The sequence below is a fragment of the Trichechus manatus genome, unplaced genomic scaffold (genome assembly GCF_000243295.1).
Source record: "Trichechus manatus latirostris isolate Lorelei unplaced genomic scaffold, TriManLat1.0 scaffold00088, whole genome shotgun sequence".
Taxonomy (NCBI): domain Eukaryota; kingdom Metazoa; phylum Chordata; class Mammalia; order Sirenia; family Trichechidae; genus Trichechus; species Trichechus manatus.
The window spans coordinates 6,374,799-6,388,930 of record NW_004444024.1 but is presented as its reverse complement, the minus strand read 5'-3'; the positions used below and the strand labels follow the sequence as shown (position 1 = coordinate 6,388,930).

The 14,132-nt window shown below is 50.4% G+C and overlaps 1 protein-coding gene across 1 annotated transcript in view; it reads left to right on the top strand.

Annotated features, from left to right (window-relative positions):
- The window catches only part of LOC101355713 (olfactory guanylyl cyclase GC-D-like), a 46,431-nt gene that overhangs the window by 23,128 nt on the left and 9,171 nt on the right, over positions 1-14,132 (top strand). Inside the window, 6 exon segments of the mRNA XM_023736499.1 lie at positions 742-915; positions 1,118-1,289; positions 1,542-1,694; positions 5,307-5,461; positions 9,190-9,353; positions 10,210-10,402. Coding sequence (XP_023592267.1) covers positions 742-915; positions 1,118-1,289; positions 1,542-1,694; positions 5,307-5,461; positions 9,190-9,353; positions 10,210-10,402 — 1,011 coding nt within the window.

The window sequence follows — 14,132 nt, the reverse complement described above, 5'->3', positions numbered from 1 at the left end:
ACATATGCTAATGTGCTTGTGAATCCCCAAAGGGGGAAAGTATGCAGGTTCCCCATTGATGACCCCTGAACTGTTTTTGTGAGGATGGTGCCAGATAAGGGTTCCATCTTTCCCACTTGGGCAAATGCTAGTGTCTCTGGTTGGATTTGAGCTTTCTAATTTGCTGGACAGGAGTCCCTGGGTTAAAGGCACAAACAGTTAAATGCTCTACTACTAGCCAAAGGGGTGGTGGTTCGAACCCACCCAGAGGTGCCTCAGAAGACAGGCCTGGTGATCTGCTTCTGAAAGGTCACAGTCTTGAAAACCCTATGGAGTACTTCTACTCTGCACACATGGGGTCACCATATGTCAGAATTGACTCGACTACAAGCAAAACAACTTGTTGGACAGCCATGGGGAGGCTGCTTTCTGCTTGTGCCTGATCCTGTCTGCTCCTAACACTCCTAAATCCCTGAGTCTTAGGGTAGAGAATTGGTATGGTTTTCAGGCCCGTGGTGTCACTTAGGTTGGGAACAGGGCTAGATTCCTTTTCTATAGTTAGGTACAGCTCACTCGCTTACTCATCCCTAATGTTACCACTCATTCATTCATTCATTCACTCATGCATCCATCAAACATTTTCTGATGTCTCTCTGGGCTTAGCCCGGTGCTGGGTGCTAAGGACTTGGGGCTCAGACCTGAACTGCACCTGGTCCAGCCTCAGGAGCCCCTGAGGCTGTTAAGGTGCCCCTTGCCCAACAGCGGGAGCTGCGGCACGAGAATGTCACCACCTGCCTGGGCTTCTTCGTAGCCCCTGGGGTCAGTGCTCTGGTGCTGGAGCACTGCTCTCAGGGCAGCCTGGAGGACCTGTTGTGCAACGAGGCCCTGCAACTGGACTGGACTTTCAAGGCCTCCCTGCTGCTGGATTTGATCTGCGTGAGGCTCCTCCCTGTGGTGAGGGTCAGTGGGAGGGCAAGGAGATGAGATGTTCCGATTTCCCACACCTAGGCTCTTTCCACTTCATCTGAGAAAAATCTGAATAGTGTGGCAAAGGGCGAGGTGAGGGGGAAGGTTTTCTGGTGTCCAATGCCCCTCTCATTCTTCACAGGCCTAACGGACCATTATATGGCCACCCCAGGGTGTGCGGTATCTGCACCATCGTCATTTCCCTCATGGCCGCCTCAAGTCCCGCAACTGTGTAGTGGACAGACGCTTTGTGCTGAAGGTCACTGACCATGGTTATGTGGAGCTCCTGGATGCTCAGCAGGCTCCCTGCCCCCAGCCAGCCCCAGAAGGTCAGCTCAGGGTGAGTAGGGGGATGCCAGTAGATTCTGTTTAAGTCAGGTTCTTAGGGAATTCCTGAAGAGGCGAGGCTGAGTGGAGAGAGCGCCAGCCCTCAGGCTCTTCCTGTGGTGTGGTTGCGTTCCTCTCTGAGCCTCAGGGTCCTTACCTGTGAAATGGGGAGCATACAGGCGCCTACATCCTCCCAGGGCTTCAGGGAGAGGGCAATGAGGCCACATGTGTGAAGTGCCTGGCTTGCCAGCTGACCATCTGACCAGCAGTGTGGCTCTAACCTGTGATTGCGGAGCTGCTGCGGGTGCCCAGTGGGCCCAGGCTGGGCACTCTCAAAGGAGATACCTTCAGCATTGGCATCATCCTGCAGGAGGTGCTGACTCGAGGCCCACCCAACCGCTGCTCAGGTCTCTCAGCGGAAGGTGCAGTATCCTCCTCCCCTTTCCTGGCCTGTCATTGGCTGGAGCCTTCGCCTAGCTGGATGCTCCGGGATTATCAGGAAATAGACCTGGAAATAACCCTGACCCCAGCATGAACTTTATGTGCGTACAGACCTCAAGTCTACCCTAGCTCCCTCACTTACTTGCTATGTGACCTTACACAAGTCATGTACCCTCTTTAAGCCTTGGTTTTCTCGTCTCTGAAATCGGGATCCAGTAAAAATTTGCCAGACACCCGGTCGCATGATTGATGTGGCCTGGCTGCTTGGTATTTGGGGGCTAGGTTCCTGGCTTAGGTGGGGCTCTTTCAAGAGCATCCCCATCCCAATGCTTTTGGGCCATTCATACCTTCCCCATGGTCACCTGCTCTGCAGACAATTTCTCTCTTCTGGCCTCAGTGCCAGGGTCCAACTTCAGACAGTTTTCTTCCCTTCTGTGTTCTCTGTCAGAGGTCCCTGGACGGGGAGACCCCAGGTTGCTCTTCCAGATGTCCCCCTTCTGCCACTGCCCAGGCCCAGTAACCTCCCCCACAGATACCCTGGCTTCAAGGACAGAGCTGAGTCTACTGTCCCCTTCCTACCCCCAATGGATTATCTTAAACTCACATGGAGACCCAGTCCCACTTCCTTTATCTATCAGACCACTACCAGTGAATAATGAGCATTCCAGGCCCCAAATTTATGAAGTGGAAGGCGAGGGGGCTTTCTCAGGCCATGTGTCCAACACTCGTCACGTGGAGTTTTGCCTCCCCTACAGCTGCCTGCTGAGAGAGGGAAGCAGCAGCCAGATGGGATCTGCAAGCCATGTGGCTACTGCAAGGCCCTCTAGCCCCGGGCTCCACTAGGCTTTGTGTGCAGGGACCCAGGCTCAGAGCCCTCTGGCCATCCTTGGATGGGGCTTTCAGTCCCGGGCCAGCAGCTTCCTGGGGTGTGGTTTCCTGGCCCCAGGGCGCACAGAGTTAAGAGAACAAGCCTTGAGGACCTGAGCCCAGCTCCACACTCATTCGTGCATGACTTTGGATCAGTCCCTTTTAGCCTCTGAACCTCAGTTTCTTCATCTGTAAAACGTGGTCCCCGGTACCTGCCTCCCAGGATAGTTGTAAGGATTCAGTGAAATGCATTAGCGCCTGGGTGGTTTGAGGGGTGTGCTAATGGGAATCCCAGGCTCTCTCCTGACTCTTCCACTTGGGGGCAGACCCTGCTTGCTCTTAGAAATAACAGTGGTTTAAGGTCCTATATGTGGATGGCGAGGAGCCCTGGTGGCGTCGTAGTTAAGCACTAGGCTGCTAACTGAAAGGTTGGTGGTTCTAACCCACCAGCCGCTCTGCATGAGAAAGCTGTGGCAATCTGCTTGCATAACGATTTACAGCCTTGGAAACAACTCCACGCAATGGGTTTGGGTTGTTTTTGCATATGGATGGCACTTTGCGGTTTCCAAAGCACTTTCCATACATGTTATTCCATTTGAGCCTTCAGACAACCCTGTGAGGTGGGCAACTGCACCCTTTTTAGAGATGAGTTGAGTGAGGCTCAGCAAGGGGAAGGGATTTCTTATCAAGGAAGCAGCGGAGCTGGGATTTGAGCTGAAGTCCCTGATCTAAGCTCAGTGTTCTTGCCACTAAAATCTCTTGAAGTCAACCTTGGAAGATACTCCTGGAACCCCACCAGGCCCTGAGGAGCTTGACCTGTGGCTTCCTCTGTCACGGTGCCCTATCAGTCATGGTGATGTATGAGGTGTGGACAGCGAGCAGGGCACTGCCGGGAAACACAAGACCCGGACCGGCCTGCGGCTGTTCTTCGCAGCATGTTCGCGTACGAGGACTCCATAGTAATGTCAAAAAAGGTTGAAGCCTCACGTGCTGCTATTTGACTTTTAATATCCGCTGACTGAGAAAATACCCAATGACAGATCTGCTCTGAAATCAGCAACACTTCGGAATGGATTTGTATTTTATTCATCACAACACCATCCACATACTTTTCAAAAATCGTTGTCTGTGTGCGTGATGTATTATTGGTTCCATCTGCACACACCTCTTGGCAAGCACACACAGCTTCCCAGACCCCTGACTCAGAGGGTCTCGGGGTCTGAGACTTGCAGGCTGGGGAGCTCTGGGCAGAGGAAATCCTGAAGACTGGGAGGTCAGCTGTAGTTCTAACCAAAAACCAAACCAGTTGCCGTTGAGTTGATTCTGACTCGTGGCGACCCCATGTGTTGCCGAGTAGAACTACACTCCATAGAGTTTTCAATAGCTGTGACATTTTGGAAGTGGATTGCCAAGCCTTTCTTCTGAGTAGCCTCTGGGTGGATTCGAACAGCAAACCTTTTGCCACCCAGGGACTCTAGTGTCTGCTTTTTACCAGCTTGGTGGCTATGGGTGATCCACTTTAACTCTAAGAGCCTCAGCTTTCTGTCTATAAAATGGAACAGGGCCCATGCAGTGCCCCCAGTCAGGAGGCCAACAAAGGAATGGGAAGGGGATTGAAATCCAGAAAGACGTTTCTCTTCACTGGCTCCGAGGCCATGATCCTCCTCACCAATGATCCAACTCCCCACCATGATTCCCTTCTCAGAGGATTAGCCGATTACTTCTCATAACAACTCTATGAATTATGTACTATTATCATGCCCACTTTATGGAAATGGAAGCTCAGATTAGTGGCATAACTTGTACAGAATGTAGTCGGGTAATCTAGAAGTCCCATCTTGATCCATCTGACCCGAAAGCCTGAGCTTGGTCCCAGCCACTGACTGCCTTCCTTTCTTCCCACTGCACTTTTGAATCTCTCAGCTCTCCTAGACTCCCCAACAACTTCCCAAGGTAGAGGTTGTTTCCATCATCCGTTAGGTGGCGAAACTGAGGCACAGGGTGATGACAAATAGCAGAGCCAGAACTAGAACACTGATCTATCTGACCTTGACTTAGTCTGGTGGTCTTTGCCACACAGGGTGGGGACAGAAAGGTCTATGGAAGGGGTTGTCTTGGGGAAATGATGATGATGATGATAAGTAGACAATATTCCTACACCTGGAGGGAGCTGGCACGAGAAAGTCTCCAGGTGGCAGGGCTGGTGGGAAGAGCCACAGTGTCAAGGTTTCAGGCACATGGGTGAACATCCCTGGGGACAGAGCAGCGGCAGTTTGTGCAAGGCCTGGGGGTGGGGAAAAACCTACTAGGAACCCGCCACCTACTATCGGTCATCTCCACCCTCAGAACCCCTCCCAAGAAGGCAGAGTTTACTAAGCTTATTTCACCAATGGGGAGACTTGACGCTCAGAGAGGTCCCTGTCTGGTCCACCATCTCATAGAGAAGTGGTGGCAGATCCAGAATTCAAACCCAGCTCTGAGACCTGTCCCCTGGCCACACCATGGGGCAGATCTAAGGAAAGCAGCAGCTCAGTGGCAACCCGGAGTCCACTGGCTCGACACACCCTGGGGGCACAGAATAGGGAGGCTGAGGAGTGTCCTCAGGGCCTGACCCCTGCACTCCCATTAGCCTTCCCTGCCCTCCCTCTGAGGGTTCGAGGCCAACCCCCTACCATGAGCCCCCCTGGCAACCTCTGGCACACCATCCCCATTAGTGTTTGTTGCAGAAATCATCAGGAAGGTGGCATCTCCCCCTCCTCTGTGCCGGCCCCTGGTGGCCCCCAACCATGGTCCTCTAGAGTGCATCCAGCTGATGGAGCAGTGCTGGGAGGAGGCTCCGGAGGACAGACCCAGCCTGGACCAGATCTACAACCAGATTAGTGCTCCCCGGAGGAGCTGGGGTGCTCACAAGAAAGGGTGATCATTTTACCTTGCTTTTCTTGGGTCCTAGAAGCCCTATGCAGTAAGGGGGTAACAGGTCAGCACCATTACCCCTGAGGGGGCCCTGAGGACAGGGCTCTCTCTCCACCCTCTGAAGAAAGGTTTCTCAGAGCCACAGATTCCAGGAACGTTTGTTGAGAGCCTTCCTGAGAGTCAGACCCTGTGCCAAGTGCTGTGCTTGCTTCATTTAATCCTCATGACAACCCTGTGAAGAAGCATGGTTATTATCTGAGCTTTACAAGACAGGAAACTGAGGCACAGAGAGGTGAGGGGACCTGCCCAAGGTAACTGAGGGAGTAAAAGGCAAGGCTGGATCCAAACCTAGTTTTGTCTGTCTGCAGAACTGGTGCTGGGAGCCCCCACCCTGTACTGGGCCTCCTGGCATCAGAGCAGAGAGGCCACTGTGGCTGTGGAGACGTGCTGGTTCCCCGAGTCAGTGAGTGGAAGTTGTGAGAGGGGCTAACTCCCCAAGCCTGAACTGGGGATTGCAGTGGGAGGGGTGAGGCGAGTCTGTACAAGTTTGTGGTATGGTGGTAGAGTATGTAGGCCTGACTGAGCTGTCTAATGGCTCTCACAGGGCCAACCCATCAAGCCTGAGGTGACATCTTCGTGCCTCCCCTCCTGCCTGCCACTCCCCAGCCACAGTGGGAAAGTTGCCAAGGAGAGGTTCAGTGAGAGAGAGGGGGCGTACAGACAGGTGTTGGGGGAGCGAGAGGCAGGAAGGCAGAAAGCGCGGAACCCACAAGTGTCTTAAAAAGCCTTCCCATGTCCCCTCTGTTTCCACATCACCTGTCCACCTTGGCTTTGCATCAGGGGGTGATGTCTCCATTTCACAGATGAGAAATCCGGACCTCAGAGTGAATGAGCTCTAGGCTGTCACCGTGAGGGTGAGAGGCAGAGCTAGGGCTTGCAACTAGTTCTTTTTTTTTAAATTTATTGTTGTTGAAAATGTACAACAGCAGAACATACACCAATTCAACAAAATTTCTACAAGTACAATTCAGTAACATTGATTGCATTCTTCAAGTGGTACAACCATTCTCACCCTCCTTCCCCCCAATTGCTCCTCCCCCGTTAACATAAACTCACTGCCCCCTAAGCTTCCTATCTAACATTTTGAGTTGTTGTCAATTTGATCACATGTAGATAGTTCTTTAAAAGAGCACAATGCTCAAGGCAGACATTCTTTACTAAATAACTAATTAAGCTAAATTATTGTTTGACAACCAGTTTTTAAAACACCAGCCTAGAATCTTTCCAGGGGTCGGAGATTGGCAATGGCCAAGGAGGTGGAGGAGGAGGTTGTTGCCCTGAGTGAGGTCTTGCTGTGGGAAAGATCCCTACCTAAAGCTCAATGGCAAAGAAGGCTGAGATGGGCACAAGATATGTTCAGCAGGTAGAAGTTGGGAAAGGAGCCCTGGGGGTGCAGTGGTTAATGCTTGGCTGCTAGCCACAAGGTCGGCTGTTCGAACCCACCAGCCACTCTGTGGGAGAAAGATGTGGTGGTGTGTTTTCATAAAGATTACAGCCTTGGAAACACTATGGGAAGTTCTACTCTGTCCTATAGGGTCGCGATGAGTCACAATTGACTTGACGGCAATGGGTCGTCCTTGATTGTAGGTTGTAGAAGGTGGCAATTGCATCACACGTTGGGGAGGATAAGGGTCAGAAAGCCCAGATTCAAATCTGCCACTTACCTACTATTTGACCTTGCGCAAGTTAATTGCTCTGTTGAGCTTCCACCTCCTTATATGCTGACTGGAAAGACTAACCCTGGCCTAACTCTCCATGTTGGTGTGACCATCAAATGAGATAACTAATTAAAAAAAAAAAAAAAGTTCTCTGAGAAGGAGGTAATGAGTAGGGTACAGAAGAGCACTGATCTGGAGTCAAAAGAATAGGATTTATGTTCATTTGACATTGTTCTGGGGCACTAGCCAATGTAACCGCATAAGAAAATGAGTATTGGGAAGGAGGAAGAAGATGATCATTATTTGCAGATCCTATGATGGTGCTCCCTCAGCAACCCCAAAGAAGCAATGAAAAAATCATTCCAAATTATAAAATAAGCAATAGGGCGTCTGGTTATAAAATTAATTTATAAAAGACCTCAGTTTGAAACTTAGTTCCACCACTGTGTGGTCTTTGGAAAATTATTTCACTTCTCAGAGCCTCTGTTTCTTCATTTATAAAATGGCGACTCTCCATACAGCGGTAGCCTTGGAGCCAGTTTCATGTCCTTGCTGGCTTCTCAAGGTTAGCAGCTGTCACACTCACCCCCACTGACCTTCAAAGCTTGTGTCTTGGCTTTTAATAGGCAATATGAAATAACTGTACTCCGGGGGCTGCTGCCTCTCCCCACCTCACAGACATTGACGGAGGTTGGACATGCACAGACACGCATGCACACACATACGTGCACACCCACACGTACACGTACATGTATGCACGTGCTTCAGATGAATTAAGACAGGTATGGAGCCCTTTACTTTGACCATCATAGATTTGCTTCTCCCTGACTGCGCTTTGGGAAGGTGCAATTTGCATTGGGGAGGATTGTAGTAAGTCTCCGTAGGAAACCCACTGTTGTGTTGCCTGTAAGATTATTGCTGAAGACGTAACTCATGACTACACGTAAGTGTGCTCGTATGAAGACCTGAGAGAGGTACTTCTCTCTGCTCAGCAGCAGCCCTAGTTGGGTTTCTGCTAGGCAACTGGTTTCATGGTCCACTGTCTCATGGATCCCCTGTGTTGTGTAATTTATATTTCCCTCTTTGCTTTGCTGCTAAGAAGCTCAGATGCAAAATTGTGACCACAGTCTACATGCATTTCATGTACAGACCTCACTCCTGGGTTGACTATTCGTTTATTTTACATTTACTCTCCTTTGGTCCCAATGAGCTCACATATTTGTTATTTTATTTTGTAGTGTTGTTGTTGTTGGGTGCTGTCGAGTTGTTGTCGACTCATAGCGACCTCATGTGACAGAGGAGAACTGCCCTGTAGGGTTTTCTTGGCTGTAATCTTTGTGGAAGCAAATCGCCAGGTCTTTCTCCTGCTCTGGAGCCACTTGGTGGGTTAGAACTGCCAACTTTTCAGTTAGCGGACGAGCACTTTTCTGTTTGTGTGCCACCAGGGCTCCTATTTTGTAGTGCTACTTTTATTTTTCTTAGTACTTAAAAAATGTTTGGGACAAGGAGAAGAATAGATACAGAAGTAAAAATAGAAACAGATTATTTATATATATGTATATATACACATATGTATATGTAATCTACATATAGTCTATCTATTCCTTCCTTCCATCCATTCATCCATCCATCCATCCATCCATCTATCTGAAAAACAAAGGCTTACTCCAGTGTTGTGAGAATCAGTACAATAGTGTTCCACGTCTGCAAACAGTAATGTGCTGGGCACAGGCTCCTTCATAAAGTCCTTTTCCTGCTGCCCACCCTACACAGAACTAGTCCACCCTCCACATAGCCACCTGTGCTTTTCCCTCGTCAAAGCCGTCATCCTCCTGTCTATTTACTCATCTGCTCCCAGCACACCCCAGCTCCCCCAGGCAGGGACTATGTCTAGTTCGCTCTTGTGGCCCCAGACTCCAGCTCAGGCCCTGGTGTGCTGACCTTCATGAATAAACTGAAATTTTTGTTCCATTTTCAGTTCAAAAGCGTCAACCAAGGCAAGAAAACTAGGGTTGCTGACTCTATGCTGCAGATGCTGGAGAAGTATTCCCCGAACCTGGAGGACCTGATCCAGGAGCAGACTGAGGAGCTGGAGCTGGAGAGACAGAAGACGGAAAGGCTGCTCTCTCAGATGCTGCCTCCGTGAGTGGTCCTTGGGACTTGATGTGACTAGCCTCAGCTCTGAGCATGGAACCTGGAACATAGCAGGTGCTCAGTAAATCTGGGTTCCACGAATTCATTCATTCATTGCTTATTTATACAACATGTTTTTATAGAGCCCTTATCATGTGCTAAGGAGCCCTGGTGGTACAACAGTTAAGTCTCGGCCGCTAACCAAAAGGTTGGTGGTCTGAACCCACCCAGTGGCTCCATGGGAGAAAGATCTGACAATCTGCTCCCATGAAAAATTACAGCCTAGAAAACCTTATGGGGCAGTTCTACTCTGTCACATGAGGTTGCTATGAGTTGAAATTGACTTGATGGCACCCAACAACTATCACGTACTAGGCACTATTCTGGGCACCCAAATGTTGAATTTCTGTGGTCTCATACCTTTGGGAGCAAGGGGAGGTCACAATGTCCCCATCTCACTTTACAGGAAGTAATGTCCAGAGTTGGAGTCCCTGGGTGGTGCAATTCGTTAAGTGCTTGACTACTAGCACAAAGGTTGGCAGTTCGAACCCACCTAGAGGCACCTTGGAAGACAGGCCTGGCAATCTGTTTCCAGAAGGTCTCAACCTTGAAAACCCTATGGAGCGGTTCTACTCTGCATACATGGGGTCGCTATGAGTTGGAAATAACTCCACGGCAACCGACAAAAACAATATCCAGAGAGGGACAGATATTTGCTTGAGGGCAGCCAGCACACCAGAGCACCTTTCCTATATCCCGCGATGCCCAACCCAGGATTTTCCCCCCAAAATATCTCTCCCTTACCTCCAAACTATAAAGAACAGATCCTTCTATCTTGTGACTCTGGCCTTTCCTGTCCCTTCAGGTCTGTGGCCGAAGCTCTGAAAATGGGGGTGACTGTGGAGCCAGAGTACTTTGACCAGGTTACCATATACTTCAGTGACATTGTGGGTTTCACCACCATCTCAGAGTTTAGTGAGCCCATCGAGGTGGTGGTCTTGCTCAATGACCTCTATACGTTGTTTGATGCTGTCCTGGGCAGCCATGATGTATATAAGGTGAGGATACTAGGAGGCTGGCATCCACCTATCCTTCCTTCCCTACTGTTTCTCTACTCTTGTACATTTACTTCTATTTATTTATTTATGCATTTGTATCAGTTAGCTATTGCTGTGTAACAAACAATCTCAAAACCCAGTGACTTAAAACAGTAAGCATTTATTATTGCTCACAAACCTGTGGGTCAGCTGGAAAATTCTCCTGGACTCAGATGGGCTCACTCATACATCTGTGGTCAGCTGTGGGTGACGTAGGCAGCTGTACTGATCTTGGCTGGGCTCTCTCCGATCTCTGGAGCCTTGACCGGGACAACTCAGCCCTGGTCCACTGGTCTCTCATCCTCCAGGCAGGATGGTTTACATGATGGTGGCAGGGTTCTGAGAGAGCGCAGAAGCACACAAACCTCCTGAGATTTAAGCTGGGACTGGACACAGTGCTATTTTTGATGTGTTCTATTGGTCAAAGCAAGTCATTAGGTCAGCCCAGATTCAACGGTTAAGGAAATAAACTCTACCTCTTGATGGGAGGAGCTGCAAAGTTACATTACAAAGGGCATTAATGGAGGACGGACAGCCTGGGCTTATTTTGCAATTAATTGACTACAGTGTTCATTTGTCCTTTGTCCATCTCTCCATGTGTCCATCTATCTATGCCTTTAAAAAAGCTTTTATTGACTGCCTTTTCTGTGCCAGATCTTTGCTAGGCAAGGGCTCCCTCAAGGAGCTCTCATTTCTTTAGATAAAGGATGATGACAACCCACAGTGAGAGTGATGACCAGAGGCAAGCTGGATGAGCTCAGTGGCTCAACATGAAGTGGGCCAGTAGGAGGACAGGCGGGGACACTGGCGAGGGCAGCAGGGTCTATATGGAGCTGTCAAGACCATCCATGATCTAGGCCCTGCACACCTCTCAGTCCTGGACCACCAGCCTGGCCCCCAGCTTCTGTGTGACTTTGGACAAATGTCTTTCCTTCTCTGCGCCTCTGTTTCCCCATCTGTAAAGCGGGAATAATGACTCCAGTCCTGGAGGGCTCACTGAATGGAAGGAGAGTCCTAGCCCCCATGCAGAGTGCTGTGTCCACTGTGAGGTAGTGAGGGTGAATAACCTCCTGCCCTCGACTCTTCAGCTCTACTCCCTGCTTTGGGGACTTTCCCCACCCTGACCCTGACCCTTGTTGTGATCCAAGAGCTAAGGCCTTGGGTCAGCTTCGGACACAGTGGAGGACGTGGAGAAGGTGGTCCCAGGAAACACTCACTTTCAGGTCCATGGTCCTTAGCCTTTGTTTGTGACCCACCAGCCCCCTTCCAGCCACAACCCTCCAAGGAGGCAGGGGCAGGTGAAGACTGGGGCTGAGGGCTGCAGCCAGGATGGAAAGGATGCCTGGGCAGGATGTTTCAGAGGAGAGAACTAACACTATGAGATGTCAGGCACTCTGCTGACAGTGTTTTACATTATCCCAACAATAATAATCAGCAACACTTACTAGTGCTTACTTTATACTACAAGTTGATTTAAGAGCTTTGTATATATTAACCTTAATCGTCATAACAATCTATGAGGTGGGTAATGTTACCTCTAATTTATAGATGAGGAAACCGAGGTGATAGAGGTTAAGCTACTTGTCTAATGACATAGTCCCAGTGGGATATGGACCTTAGATTTGAGCTTGGGTGTTCTGATGCCAAGGTCACACACCCTACTGCATCTCACCATTGGCGCCCTCAGGATAAAGCCAGAGGTTCATAGTGGCCCACAAGCACTCCAGGAGCTGGCGCAGCCTACCTCTCCACCTGTATCTTTGGCAACTCCCCCTCTGCAGACATATATTTCTCGCACATGTTTTGCTCTCTCTAGCCACCAGGCCTTTGCACATGCTGTTTCTACCACCTGGAACTGTTTTCCCTCTCTCCCCATGGCTCCCTCGTGGTGGTCCTTCTGGCCTCAGGTTAGCTTCCTTGCCCTCCCAGAGCTTCTGTTTGATGCTTTCATAAGTTGGCCTGGATAGCACCTCTGCACTTTATGTCTTTCGCCATAAACCACTCTGTCTGCAGTGCCCGTCAGTGTCAAACACTAGTAGGTCCTCAGGAAATACATGTTAACTGAATAAGGAGGACACTGAGGCCCAGAGAGGGAGGTGGCTTGCCTGAGGTCACACAGCCAGTAGGCAGCAGGGCCAGAACAGAAACTCACAATGTCCACACCACAGCCCAGCTCTGGCTATTCCACCACACTGCCCAACATGGCCCGTGGAGTCCTGAGCCCCCAGCATTCCAAGGATGAGTTTCCCTCTGATTTCACGTTCAGGATCCTGTCTCCCCACCTCAGCCTGCGGTTCCGAGGTGTTGTCTCTGGTGCTGGCTGAGTTTCCCTCTTGTCTCCAGAGACGCCCTGGCCCCATGAGCCCCAGGAAAAGATTCCTCATCTTGTCTCGCTGAGCCCCACAGCTTTGATCTGCCCCTGAGTCACCCCTGGCCTTGTCTCTTCCTCCCCTGCTAATCTTTTCTCACACATGTGTGCCTCCCAGCTCTGAATCATGTCTTCTGATGTGCTCTGAACTCTGGCCAAGAGGTCTGCATCTTTCTGGCAGAGTGAAATGAAAGAAAACAAGGTCCGCACACCCCTCCAGATGTGGGAAAACAGGAGGCCTGCTCCTCATGATGTGCAAGCGAGTCTCTCATCACTCACACCGGCCGCCTCGGTTTCCCCTCCAGCCCCACCGGGATGTGGTTACTGTTCTTTAATCCAGTCTGGGTTGGGAGGCAGCCAGGCAATCATTTCCTGGTTCTGCAGGGGTCTGCGAATCCCTCCCAGCACTCGCTGAGTGAGCACTTTTATGGCCATAGCTCCAGAGCAGAGCCCGTGTGGGCTGCTGGAGAGGAGAGATCTATCCCCCACTTCAGTCCTGCCCTGGTCCTTCTGCCTCGAGACCCTGGGCAACTCAACTCCGCCTCTCTGGGTCTCAGGTTCCCCATTCTAAAACAGGGATCGAAGTGCCCACTGTTTAGGATTGTTCTGAAAATTAAGTAAAGTGAGAGAAAGTGCTGTCCTTCATTCATTCACCAAGATCATGTCAAGCACCTTCCATGCTTGACTGAGGCCTGCCCCGAAAGCACAGCAGGGGAGAGGCACTGGCGTTAGTTATGAAGAGTGCTGGCCAAGCCTAGGAATTTTCACAGGGTATCTCATTTCACCCTTTCAAGGCCCCTCAGAGGGATGGATCATTAGCCCCACTGTACTGACAAGGACACAGGCTCAGAGAGGGTAAGTGACTGGCCCAAGGTCACACAACAAGGCATTGTTAGAGTTAGAATTCACATCCGTGTCTGCTGGTATGCAAACTTTGGCTCTCACTACTGCTTGGACTGCATCCTCAGTCTGTACTAGGAGCCACGCCTGTATATAAGGAGCCACTCGTTCTTGCAGCAGAGTGTCACTGTGACAGGCATCTTTGAGAGCATTGCCTTTGAGTCTGAGCTCCTAGAGAGCAGGGCCTGTGCTCTGGTCATCTTTCTGTCTTTGGGGAATGCAGGGGGCATGATTAATGACACCACACTCTCCCTTCCAGTTAGGAGCCAACTGAGAGATGCAGGTGTCAGGCAGGTGGAGGGCTAGATGTCAGCCTGAGCAGCTTGGAGAAAGTGGTCTGGCTGAATGGCCACCATGGGGCTTTCTGCTCCTCCTCCTCCCTGCCTAGTCTGGACCTTGGGGTACTCTTCTGAGGCAGAGCTG